Below are 13,211 nucleotides of genomic sequence, written 5' to 3' on the forward strand. Positions count from 1 at the left end.
AAGGTAACCCCCAGGGAGAGCGCTTCTCCCAGGGGGTTTACCAATGCAGGGAGGAGCCGCAGGAGCCGCCGGGGGACCCCAGAAGACGAGGTTCGGGGCCACTCTGTGTAAAACGAACTGCACAGTAGAGGTAAGTATGATATTTTTGTTATTTAAAAAATAAATAAATAAATAACGAAGGTTTACAATCACTTTGACATTGAAGTTAGGGAAGGTTCTTTGATTACTTGAACCTTTTTTTAAAGAAACGGATTGTAATAGTTATATCGGACAAGCATAGCTCCCAACTGTCCCTGATTTGGAACAATGTCCCTCTGTCCATCTTTCCTCATCATTTGCCCCTCATTTTGGTCTGATCTATGTAGTTGTATATAAAATGCACCTCCAAGACCCGCCGATCGTTCCCCCAGAGAGGCAGAACAGCGGTCTGCCTATGTAAACAAGGCAGATCGCCATTCTGACAGGGAAGAACACAGTGATCTTGTGTTCCTGCTAAGCAGTGTTCATCCAGTTAGTCCATCCCCCACACAGTTAGAAAGCATCCCCTTAACCCTTTGATCGCCCCAGGTGTTAACCCCTTCCCTGCCAGTGTCATTAGTACAGTGACAGTGCATATTTTTAGCACTGTCACTGGTTCCCAAAAAAGTGTCAAAAATGTCAGTTAGGTGTCCGATTTGTCCGCCGCAATGTTGCAGTCCCGCTAAAAAACGCTGATCACAGCCATTACTAGTAAAAAGACATAAATAAATAAATAAAAATGCCATAAAAATATCTCATAGTTTATATGCTTATTGGGTTATATACGCTTATTGGGATTTTGTTTTACCAAAAATATGTAGCAAACTACATATTGGCATAAATTGATGAAGAAATTAGATTTTTTACATTTTTTTTATTGGATGTGTTTTATAGCAGAAATTAAAAAAATATTGTGTATTTTTCAAAATTGTCATTCTTTTTTTGATTCTAGCGCAAAAAAATAAAAACCGCAGAGGTGATCAAATACCACCAAAAGAAAGCTCTATTAATGGGAAAAAAAGGACATCAATTTTATTTGGGTGCAATGTCGCACGACCGCGCAGTTGTTAGTTAAAGTAACGCATTGCAGAAATCACAAAAAATGGCCTGGTCGTGAAGGGGGTAAAACCTTCCGGGGCTGAAGTGGTTAAATGGTATTCCCCATGTCGCAAATGTACCGTATGTTGTCTAAATAGAATTTGGGATAGACGGATTTGACAGTTCAAGTCAATGGTCTCCTTCAGGATTTATGACATTGACACATTCATCACTTGCACCTCCCAAAATGTTGCATATATGCTCATTTGTCCTTATGGCCTACAATACGTGGGTCGCACTGTTAGAGTCATGAACGTCAAGATTAAGGAGAATGTAGCCAACATTAGGAAGGGATTTCCAAAACATAGTGTCTCCAAACATTACTTGGAGTTCCATGATAAAAATCCAGCGGGTACTATGTTTATTGCTATAGATAGATATAGGTTCACATCTCACTGGAGGGGTCATTTTGCTCTAGAATGGAGACCCAATGGATTTACGATTTAAAATGTTATGTCCCCTTTGGACTCAACGCCGATTGGGACGTGAACTGCTTCATCAATAATAATAGCTAAAAACCTGTTTGCTCTGGATCCATTTTTGGTTACTGGAAGAGCTTTTTTTCTGTTCTTTAATTGTTTTTGATTTTTGTTTTTCTATATTTATATATATATATATATATATATATATATATATATATATATATATATATATAAATATATATATATATTTTTTTTTACAAAGTTTTTGAATGTTTTTCTTATAACCTATCCATATTGAACTGTATGGTGTTATGTATTATGTTTTTTGTCCACAGGGTGGAGGCATTTTCATCTGCTGGATATTTAATTCAGATAATAGTTTCTTTTGTAATTTTTCATGCATGAATGTCACCTGCATGTTGGAGGCTGCAAGTTGAGATATTTTAGGGTAGTTATTTTGTTTTGATTTAATTTTTATTGCTTTAGGAGCCTTATTATCCTGTAGTGTGATAATGCGCTAACTCTCTCCTTCTTATGCTTATGTGAATTGTATCTGGTTGGTGGAGCGCATTCTGGAGACTGGTTCTGGCCGCTCACTTCTGAATGTAATAAGTCTTGATGTGCATGTTTTACTTCTGGCCGTTGGAACGCATTGATGAATATTATTTATTTCCAGACATTGATTTTCGGTTACCGAAGGGTCCCGTTTTTACATATAAAGGGGCGTGCTTTTGTCAGTAGGCCATGCCTCTGACGATGCCCTATTGGACGAAACGCGTTAGCCAGGTTTCTGGAGACACAAGCACGTGGCACCTTTCGAGTGTTTTATATTGATGCTCGTTTTTATCTACAATTGTAAGTACAGCCTGAATAAATTTCTTTATTGCTTTGAACGTACTCCACTATACGCCTCTTTATGTTTATCATACTGGCTTTTTCCTTGTGATCGGGGGAGCGGGCTAAGTGGAGCGCAATTGCCGGATATACTTATGTGGAGTCCTATTCACCGATTGCATTATGTTGTGGAGCCGTCCATCTGTTGCCCAATGCTGGAGATAGATCCTTGATATATGCCTTTCTTCTGGTAAGGAGATTAGACTAACATTGTGGTGTGCTGTAATCTCACACTGAAGCTGGTGCAGGGCTCTCATCTCCTCCTTTTAACATACGTTATGGACTGCATTTTTATTTGTTTCTAGCGCTGCGTATGGACTTTTATGTGATAGACCAACACAAAGTGGCACATTATTGTGAAGTGGAAGGAAAAAGACAAATGATTTTCCAAATTTTTTACAAATAAATATGTGTAAAGTGTGGGGTACATTTGTATGGCGCCCCCCTGAGTCAATACTTTGTAGAACCGCCTTTCTCTCTAATTACAGCTGCAAGTCTTTTTGGGGATTTCTCTACCAGCTTTGCACATTTAGAGAGGGACATTTTTTCCCATTCTTCTTCGTAAAATAGCTCAAGCTCTGTCAGATTGGATGGAGAGCGTCTGTGAACAGCAATTTTCAAGTCTTGCCACAGATTGTCAATTGGATTTAGGTCTGGACTTTGACTGGGCCATTGTAACACATGAATATGCTTTGATCCAAACCATTCCATTGTAGCTCTGGCTGTATGTTTCGGGTCGTTGTCCTGCTGGATGGTGAACCTCCGCCCCAGTCTCAAGTCTTTTGCAGACTCTAACAGGTTTTCTTCTAATATTGTCCTGTATTTGGCTCCATCCATCTTCCCATCAACTCTGACCAGCTTCCCTGTCCCTGCTGAAGAAAAGCATCCCCACAACATGATGCTGCCACCACCATGTTTCACGGTGGGGATGGTATATTCAGGGTGATGTGCAGTGTTAGTTTTCCACCACACATAGTGTTTTGCTTTTATGCCAAAAAGTTCAATTTTGGTCTTATCTGACCAGATCACCTTCTTCCACATGTTTGCTGTGTCCCCCACATGGCTTCTGGAAAACTGCAAACTTATGACTTTCTTTCACCAATGTCTTTCTTCTTGTCACTCTTCCATAAAGGTCAGATTTGTGGAGAACACGACTAATAGTTGTCCTGTGGACAGATTCTCCCACCTGAGCTGTGGATCTCTGCAGCTCCTCCAGAGTTACCATGGACCTCTTGGCTCTTCTCTGATGAATGTTCTCCTTGCCGGTCAGTTTAGGTGGACGGCCATGTCTTGGTAGGTTTGCAGATGTGCCATACTCTTTCCATTTTCGGATGATGGATTGAACAGAGCTCCGTGAGATGTTCAAAACTTGGGATATTTTTTTATAACCTAACCCTGCTTTATACTTCTCCACAACGTTATCCCTGACCTGTCTGGTGTGTTCCTTGGCCTTCATGGTGTCGTTTGTTCACTAAGGTTCTCTAACAAACCTCTGAGGGCTTCACAGAACAGCTGTATTTATACTGAGATTAAATTACACACAGGTGGACTCTATTTGCTAATTAGGTGACTTCTGAAGGCAATTGGTTCCACTAGATTTAATTAGGGGTATCAGAGTAAAGGGCCTGAATACAAATCCAGGCCACACTTTTCACATATTTATTTGTAAAAGATTTGGAAAACCATTTATCGTTTTCCTTCCACTTCAGAATTATGTGCCATTTTGTGTTGGTCTGTCACATAAAATCCAATAAAATTAATTTATGTTTTTGGTTGTAACATGGCAAAATGTGAAAAATTTCAAGGGGTATGAATACTTTTTCAAGGCACTGTATTAACTGCACTTTTTGATGATCTGTCTCTTTGCACTTTACAATCTGATGAATTAGTTGTTTGTACTTTACAACAATTATTTGCTGGGATTATATGCACTTATAATTTATTGCGCTGCTTTTTTTGTTTATTTATAACATTAAAAAAAAAACAGAACCTCTACAATCAATTTAACACAAAAAAGTTCCTTCTATTGCTCTCAGCCTCATCCAAATCTCTGCAAGTGTGCAACTTTGTAGCAAGACTTACAATTCAACACAGCCACAAATTGGTGGCAAGTGATTCTTGCTATCTGGGAAAGCGCCACGCAAGCTCACACATGTGCAGTGGAGAGCAGGCTGTGGCTCCTCAGAAAGCCACAGTCGGCTCCCATATCCAAGATGGCGGCACTGGTGACCTGAAGCGGTAAAAAGAACCGGTTGCGGGAAGACAGCGCTGGATTCCAGGCACTGATAAGTACCTGATTTTTAAAAGTCATCATCCACAGTATTTGTAGCTGCAGATTTTTAATTGAAAAAAAAAAATCTGAAGTTCCTCTTTAATGAATGAATAACATTCAACCTGGGCAGAAAACAGCATAATAATATTTCTTTTTTGCCCATATTTGTACAGAGTGAATATACATGCAGCTTCACAGGACAAATTGCTCTGCAAAAAAAAAAAAAACATACCCCCTTTTTTTTTAATACAAATATATTAACAAAATGGAATTGTTACCAAAACGATGTAGCTGTAGACAGCCTCGAGCCACCTGTGGCTCCATAGCTGTTGCCTAGTCTTCTCTGGCTAGCGTTGAAGGAACCCTTGAAATAACTTTCCGACTATATTACTATGACTATATCTACAACTCATGATACATTAGTGTGATGGTCTATGGCAGGGATAAGCAATTAGCGGACCTCCAGCTGTTGCAAAACTACAAGTCCCATCGTGCCTCTGCCTCTGGGTGTCATGCTTGTGGCTGTCAGAGTCTTGCTATGCCTCATGGGACTTGTAGTTCTGCAACAGCTGGAGGTCCGCTAATTGCATATCACTGGTCTATGGGAAGAATGCTCCTTAGACCCCATTCACACAGGGGAAACACGACTTGCAGGTCGCCTCAGCGAGGCGACCTGCAAACGACTGCCCGGGCGACTTGCAAAACGACTTCTGTATAGAAGTCTATGCAAGTCGCCCCAAGTCGCCCCCGAAGTCGTACAGGAACCTTTTTCTAAGTCGGAGCGACTTGCGTCGCTCCCCTTAGAACGGTTCCATAGCACAGAACGGGAGGCGACTTGTCAGGCGACTAGGTCGCCTGACAAGTCGTCCCTGTGTGAATGGGCTCTTACACTTGTGGTCATTGGGAAGCCTTACCCCCTTACAGATATCTAAAAAGATCAGTGGTGTCAGTGGAGAACTTATCTGAGAGGCAGAAATTGCACAAGGAACCCTCAGCAATGTCTGGAGGAACCCTAGGATTCCACGGAAAAGATAATAAAGATAAAAAATATGGAGTCTGCACCTGCCGAGTTAAAATACTGTATAATTTCCATATTTATTCATTCCATTGTTCCAAACCTTCAAGCCTTGAAGAAGAGGTGTTTGGTCCCCGAAACATGTTGGCTCTTTCTCCTAATTCATATTGGAATACATTTATATCAGGACAAATCATTTTTCAGTATGGAGCCTCAATCTAAGATCCACCAAACCAAGGAATGAGGGGAAATATTTTGACATGGAGAAGCTGCCAGTCAAGAATCCAGATATGCCCATCCAATCACCACTACCAATCCTATATTAGATGAGCCTGGGGTCCCAGTACTAATCTTCTTTGATTTCAACTAAAGTTCCAAAATATTGATAAACCCTTACCCTGTCTATAAAGTTGACAAACTGATTGTTGAGATCTTTTATCTGCTGCAATCAGGAATCCAGATACCCCATCCAAACACCACCACCAACACTACCGTATATTCAGAGGATAACCCTAGGATCCCAGTGCTACTGCTCTTTGGTTTCAACCAAATTTATAATGTATTCTCTGTGTGGAGCTTCAATCTAAGATCCACCAAATCAAGGAAATGGGGGAAATTCTTTGACATGAAGAAGCTGCCAGCCCAGTATCCAGATACCCCATCCAAAAGACCACCACCAATCCTATATTGAGAGGATGACCCTCGGGTCCCAGTGCTAATCTTCTTTGGTTTCAACCAAAGTTCCAATATAACGTGACACCCTTACCCGGTCTGTGACAAACTGATTGTTGAGCTCTTTGATCTGTCCAGTCAGCAATCCAGATACCACCACCTATATTAAGAGGATAACCCTAGGGTCCCAGTGCTACTGCTGTTTGGTTTCAACCAAAGTTACAATATTTTTTTGTTGTGGTGCTTCAATCTAAGATCCACCAAACCGAGGAAATGACGGAAATTCTTTGGCATGGAGGAACTGTCAATCCGGAACCCAGATACCTCATCCAAATACCACCAACACTCCTATAGTAAGAGGATGACCCTCAGGTCCCAATGCTACTCTTCTTTGGTTTCAACCAAAGTTAAAAAGTATTCTCGGTGGGGCGCTTCAATCTAAGATCCACCAAACCAAAAAAAATGGGAGAAATTCCGCACATATTTTTTTCGTTGTTGTGGCGCTTCAATCTAAGATCCACCAAACCAAGGAAATGGCGGAAATTCTTTGGCATGGAGGAACTGTCAATCCGGAACCCAGATACCTCATCCAAATACCACCAACACTCCTATAGTAAGAGGATGACCCTCAGGTCCCAATGCTACTCTTCTTTGGTTTCAACCAAAGTTAAAAAGTATTCTCGGTGGGGCGCTTCAATCTAAGATCCACCAAACCAAAAAAAATGGGAAAAATTCCACAGATATTTTTTTTGTTGTTGTGGCGCTTCAATCTAAGATCCACCAAACCAAGGAAATGGCGGAAATTCTTTGGTATGGAGGAACTGCCAATCCGAAACCCAGATACCCTGACCCAAAACACCACCACCACTCCTATCGTAAGAGGATGCCCCTTGGGCCCCAGTGCTACTCTTCTTTGGTTTCAACCAAAGTTACAATGTATTCCTGGTGTGGAACTTCAATCTAAGATCCACCAAATCAAGGAATCGGGGGAGAAATGGGAGAAGCTGCCAGTCCAGAATCCACATACCCCACCCAAAACACCCCCACAAATCCCATATTAGGAGGATAACCCTGGGGTTCTTACCTTGTCTATGAAGTTGACAAACTGATTGTTGAGCCCTTTGATCTGCTCCTTCTCCTCGTTCCTCATCTGGTGCAGTTTGGGGTCCACCTCCAGGTTGGGCAGGGAGGACAGCAGGAATGTGCTGGACCCCGGGGTCATTCGAGAAATGTTAAGGCCACTGCTGGCTCTTTGAAGCCCCGGTTGGTAGCCTGTGCTGGCCCGGAACATGGAGGGTCTTCCAGACAGAGAGCCATGGGAGCGGCTGCTGAAGCCCCTGGTGGTGCCATAGCGGTTGTTGTACAGACTCATGGCAGTGGTGGTTGGATGGCGGTCTGGTGGACGAAGATGGAACACTGCAGCGGTGAGACGTGAAGCTGTCACTCCGGCCACCCAGGCTCATGTGTCACCTGTTAGTCTTTCCTTCTTGTTTATTGACACAGTATTTGAATGAGCATTCCTCCTACAGAGGCTGGACCGGTTTCTGGCCCCTGTCCCACTCCCAGGTGACACCGCCTTATCAGCAAATAATACTTGTCCCGGCTTTGGCAGTGCTCCATGGGACTAACACAGACCACCAGTAACAAATACTGCCTCCAGTACAAGACCCCAACTGAAAGCAGGAGTAGAGGAAAAGCTGCTACCTATAAAGCAAGATCACAAAACAGATTCAGACGTTGCAGAAGTCACTTTTGCTTTTTATATTAATGTCGGCATCGCAGAGCAATCAGCAGTGGAAACTGACACTGGCACATTTATTGAAACCTAGTCATGTACTCCTCCATGCCTACTGATAACTATTAAAAATGGCTGCATCCAGATGAAGTCTGATCAGATGAAGGCTCAGCAGAGACATAATAAAAGTCTAACCTCATCTACTCCTTGTGCAGGGTGACAGGTCTTGTCTCCGGCCCCCCTTCCTGTCGTTTTCTGCAGGCAGCCTGTAGTGGGTGGAGCCTTCTGGGCCCCTCCCACAGCTCTGCTGTCTCTCCTTGTGCAGGGTGACTGGTCTTGTCTCCGCCCCCTCCTGTAGTTTTCTGCAGGCAGCCTGTAGTGGGTGGAGCCTTCTGGGCCCCTCCCACAACTCTGCTGTCTCTCCTTGTGCAGGGGGATTGGTCTTGTCTCCGCCCCCTGCTGTAGTTTTCTGCAGGAAGCCTGTAGTGGGTGGAGCCTTCTGGGCCCCTCCCACAGCTCTGCTCTCTCTCCTTGTGCAGGGGGACTGGTCTTGTCTCCTCCCCCCTCCTGTAGTTTTCTGCAGGCAGCCTGTAGTGGGTGGAGTCAGTGCGGGACAAAGTCATCTAGAGCCCAGGGTGAACATGCACATGCCCAACTGCACCCCCCCCCCCCCAAGATGCATGGCCATTATGTCGGCAAAAGTTCCCCCTCCCCCACAAAAAAAAATTGAACACAATTCTGCATGCTTATGCCCTAAGCATACATCCCCCTCCTGCTGACATCCCCCTTTCCAGCACAAACTTTTGCCCCCCAACACAAATCCCCCCCCCCCCAAAAAAAAAAAATCACCCCTCCGAGCACAAATCTTCTACCCCTGAAATCTCCCCTTCAAGAATACATCCTCTCATCTCCACTCCAAATCCCCTCTCCCAGCACAAATTCCCCCCGATTCCCCCTCCAAAAAAAAAAATCCCTTCCTAGCACTAATACTTCCCAATCATCTTTACTAGCATAAATGACCCCCCCCCCATCCTCCCCTTGTCCCATCCCCCATCCCAATCACCACTCCCACCCAAATTTCTTCCTCCAATTCTTACCCCCTGCTGCCTCCCAAATTGCCCCTCCCAACACAAATCCCCCCCCCCCCCCAACCTTACATGATGCCACCCCTTGTCCCGGCCTTGGGTGGAGTCTTCTGTGCCCCCTCCGCTCTCTGCACACAGGCTGTGTACAACACATTGATGATGTCACTGCTACATTTACAAGGTAATATCTGGGTTTGCAAAGGCATTTGTTGCACACCATGAGGATTTATATCCTTCGTGGCCATTGGGAAATATACTGGAAAAAAAAAAAGTTTTGGTGCCCGGAGTTCAGCTTTAAGATTCTCACTAATACTACATAGGATACCAAAGACTATAGAGCCACGTGGAGTGCAACTTTGGAAGGGTGAGACTTGGATGCGCCTTTGACCAATGATAATGGACAATTGTCACATGTATAACATTCGGGTGCGACTTTCCTGCGACTTTTGAGGGTTTAGCCCACGTTCACACCGGTGCGACTTGTCATGCAATTTGACAGTTCCAAATCGCTTGACAAGTCCCCCCCCCCCCCATTGCTGGCAATGAAACCACTCATATCGTCGCAACTTTTTACCGATTTCATTGTGACTTGCATAGAATTCTTTTAAATAAAATTGGCAGTGCAAATCGCACCGATGTGCGGCTTTGAATTCACTCTGAAGTAGTGCGATTTCAAAGCCGCGCCAGTGTGGACCAGGGCTAACATTGCAGTCTATGTCATTCAAGTCGCATGAAGGTCAGACCAATGATAAAGGACAACTGTGGCATGTAGAACATTCAGGTGCGACTTTCATGTGACTTTTGGGGGCTTAGCCCCCCCCTTCACACTGGTGCGACTTGTCATGCAATTTTTACAGTTTCAAGGCACTTGACAAGTCGCACCCCACTGCCGGCAATGGAATCGCTCATATCGCCGTGACTCATGTCGCAGCGATTATAAAAAAGGTTCCTGCGCTACGGTTTTCATTGCGACTTGCATAGACTTCTTTTGAATAAAAAAACGACAGTGCAAATCGCACTAATGTGCGGCTTTGAAATCACTCTGAAGTATGAAAATTTCAAAGCCGCTCCGGTGTGAACCGGGGCTCACATTGCAGTCTATTGCACTCAAGTCGCACGTAACCCCTTTAAGCTGCACATGTTTGAACAGCTGTCATAGGCTGCGACTTGTCATGCGACTTTAGTGCCCAAAGCCCCATGACAAGTCGTGCAAGTGTGAATGTTGCCCAAAAGATGTAGGGCAGGACATGCTCGATCTTATTATTCCTAACAGAGAGAAAGAGGACAGGGCATGCTGGGATTTAGAGTTCCTCTACAGCTGGGGGTGTCAGATGGCTGAAAAGCTTCACATCTCACCTGTACATGGAGGCGGGGTCATACCTGAGACAGGCCCGCCCACTCATTACAGCGACAGTATATGTACACAGCACCTGCTGGCATGCAAACACAGGCAGTCACAGCTCCCTGCCCTTGCATGCTTCATCTGCTGCAAGTGTCCGTACAGATCCCGGCACACCTGTCCTGTCTGTCCCTCTATGTGCATCGACCTGTCCCCGCTCCTCACCGCTCCGTAGACACCTGAACACGCCAGCCATGTCCTTCCAAATGTCTTCAGGTGCCCCCAGTTGGAGGAGCAGTGCCTCCAGCCAGGCTGGAGAGTACAGGCTGTCGGGGTCCAGGCTCCAGGCTCTGCGCTCCGGGATGGACCCATCATCCCTAAGGTCCACCATGGATTCCTCTCTCCTCGCCATGCGCTCCAGCATGGACTCTCTGCTCCAGAACAACCACCAGGAAGCCATGCAGGGGCTCAACGAGAGGCTGGCGGGCTACCTCCAACGCGTCCGGGGGCTGGAGGAGGAGAACCGCAAACTGCAAGAGGAGATCGATGAACAATCGGCGCAGAAGAGTTCGGCGGCCCGGGACTGGGACACGTACCAGGCACCACTGCATCAGCTCCGCAAACAGGTAGGACAAAACCATAAATGTCAGCCTTGACCACTTAAAAAATAGCGCCCGTTCGTCTTTCGGACAGTTCTCCTCCCACAGTGGGTACCAGCCCCTTTCAGAACACATCCCACTCCATGGAACCGTCCCAATAGCAAAATTAAGGGGGGCGCACACCACATAGATCAACCACATCCGCTGGTCAGCTAACAGAGGCTTCAGCTACAGTCCCTAAATCTTGGCTACCCTCTGCTAACGCGTTTCGCCCTGATTGGGCTTAGTTGTAGAGGTTGACCAGCCACAGGTTGATGGGTCCTTAAACACTTCTGTGCTCAGCCCTAGCCGATGGATAAATTTCACCAATATGGGCAACTGGCACGGGTGATAAGCTCCAATACCTGTGGGGGACAACAGAAGCTGTCTATGGGAGCCAGCTGGATGAGGCCTTTGTGTAATTGAATCTTCCATCCCAAGTAGGTCCCTTCGTGAAAGCCATATAACTATTCTGTAAGTGGGGTTTTCCTCTAATCCATGAGAGTGTGGTCTTACTCTAATCTACAAGAGTGTGGTTTTACTCTGATCCTGCCCTTCTCAACCTTTTCAACGCAGAGGAACCCTTGAAATAACTTTCTGGTCTCAGGGAACCCCTGCTAAAAATGACTATATCTACAACTCATGATTCATTAGTGTGGTGGTCAGTGGGAAGAATGCTCCTTATACACTTGTAGCCATTGGGATGAATTACCATTACAAATAGCTAAAAAGATCAATGGTGTCAGTGGAAACTTACCTAAGAAGCAGAAATTGCTCATTGCTAATGAACCCCTAGGAACCTCTGGAGGAACCCTAGAGTTCCATGGAACCCTGGTTGACAAAACCCTGCTCTGATCTAAAGGAGGGTGGTCTAACTCTAATCCAGGAGAGTGTGGTTTTACCCTTATCCATGAGAGTGTGGTTCTACGCTAATTCATGAGAGTTTGGTTTTATTCTAATCCAGGAAAATTTGGTCCTACTGTAATCCACAAGAGTGTGATCTTACTCTAATCCAGGGGTCTCCAAACTTTCTGAACAAAGGGCCAGTTTACTGTCCTGCAGACTTTGAGGGGGCCGGACTGTGGCTAGTGTGAGTAGAAAATGCCCTGACATTAATGGGTGTAAAGAATGCCCCATCATTGATGTTAGTGAGGAATAGTGCCCCATTTTTGGTACCAGGGAGGAAACTAGTGCCCCATCATTGGTGTCACTGGGAGGAATAGTGCCCTACTGTTGGTATCAGCGGAAGTATTACTGCCCCATCATTAGTGAGCGTGAGAAGAACAGGGCCCTGCAGTTGGTATCAGTGGGAGGAATAGTGTCCCATCATTGGTGTCAGTGAGAAGAATAATGTTCTGTTGTTTGGGGTCAGTGGTAGGAAGGAATTATGCCCCATTGTTGGTGTAGAAAAAATAGTGCTTTGTATCAGTGGGAGGAATAGTGTCCCAAGGGCCTGATAAAGGTAAGCAAAGGGCCACATTTAGCCCCCAAGCCACAGTTTAGAGACCAGAGTGTGGTCCTACTCCAATCTACAAGAGTGTGGTCCTACTCCAATCTACAAGAGTGTGGTCCTACTCCAATCTACAAGAGTGTGGTCCTACTCCAATCTACAAGAGTGTGGTCCTACTCCAATCTACAAGAGTGTGGTCCTACTCCAATCTACAAGAGTGTGGTCCTACTCCAATCTACAAGAGTGTGGTCCTACTCCAATCTACAAGAGTGTGGTCCTACTCCAATCTACAAGAGTGTGGTCCTACTCCAATCTACAAGAGTGTGGTCCTACTCCAATCCACAAGAGTGTGGTCCTACTCCAATCCACAAGAGTGTGGTCCTACTCCAATCCACAAGAGTGTGGTCCTACTCCAATCCACAAGAGTGTGGTCCTACTCCAATCCACAAGAGTGTGGTCCTACTCCAATCCACAAGAGTGTGGTCCTACTCCAATCCACAAGAGTGTGGTCCTACTCCAATCCACAAGAGTGTGGTCCTACTCCAATCCACAAGAGTGTGGTCCTACTCCAAT

The 13,211-nt window shown here is 45.1% G+C and overlaps 2 protein-coding genes across 3 annotated transcripts in view; one reads left to right on the plus strand and one right to left on the minus strand.

Annotated features, from left to right (window-relative positions):
* LOC141147228 (keratin, type II cytoskeletal 8-like) overlaps nt 1–7,869 on the minus strand; it is a 43,116-nt gene extending 35,247 nt beyond the window's left edge. The window contains 2 exon segments of the mRNA XM_073634401.1: nt 7,476–7,782; nt 7,784–7,869. Coding sequence (XP_073490502.1) covers nt 7,476–7,782; nt 7,784–7,854 — 378 coding nt within the window. The 5' untranslated portion in view covers nt 7,855–7,869.
* Nucleotides 7,870–10,629: 2,760 nt separating this feature from the next.
* Nucleotides 10,630–13,211, plus strand: part of LOC141147229 (keratin, type I cytoskeletal 18-like) — a 41,658-nt gene continuing 39,076 nt past the window's right edge. For both annotated transcript variants that reach the window (XM_073634403.1, XM_073634402.1), the window contains exon 1: nt 10,630–11,176. In XM_073634403.1, coding sequence (XP_073490504.1) covers nt 10,805–11,176 — 372 coding nt within the window. In that variant the 5' untranslated portion in view covers nt 10,630–10,804. The remainder of the gene's footprint in view (nt 11,177–13,211) is intronic.

Source organism: Aquarana catesbeiana, linkage group LG06 (genome assembly GCF_042186555.1).
Source record: "Aquarana catesbeiana isolate 2022-GZ linkage group LG06, ASM4218655v1, whole genome shotgun sequence".
In the NCBI taxonomy this organism is placed as follows: Eukaryota; Metazoa; Chordata; class Amphibia; order Anura; family Ranidae; genus Aquarana; species Aquarana catesbeiana.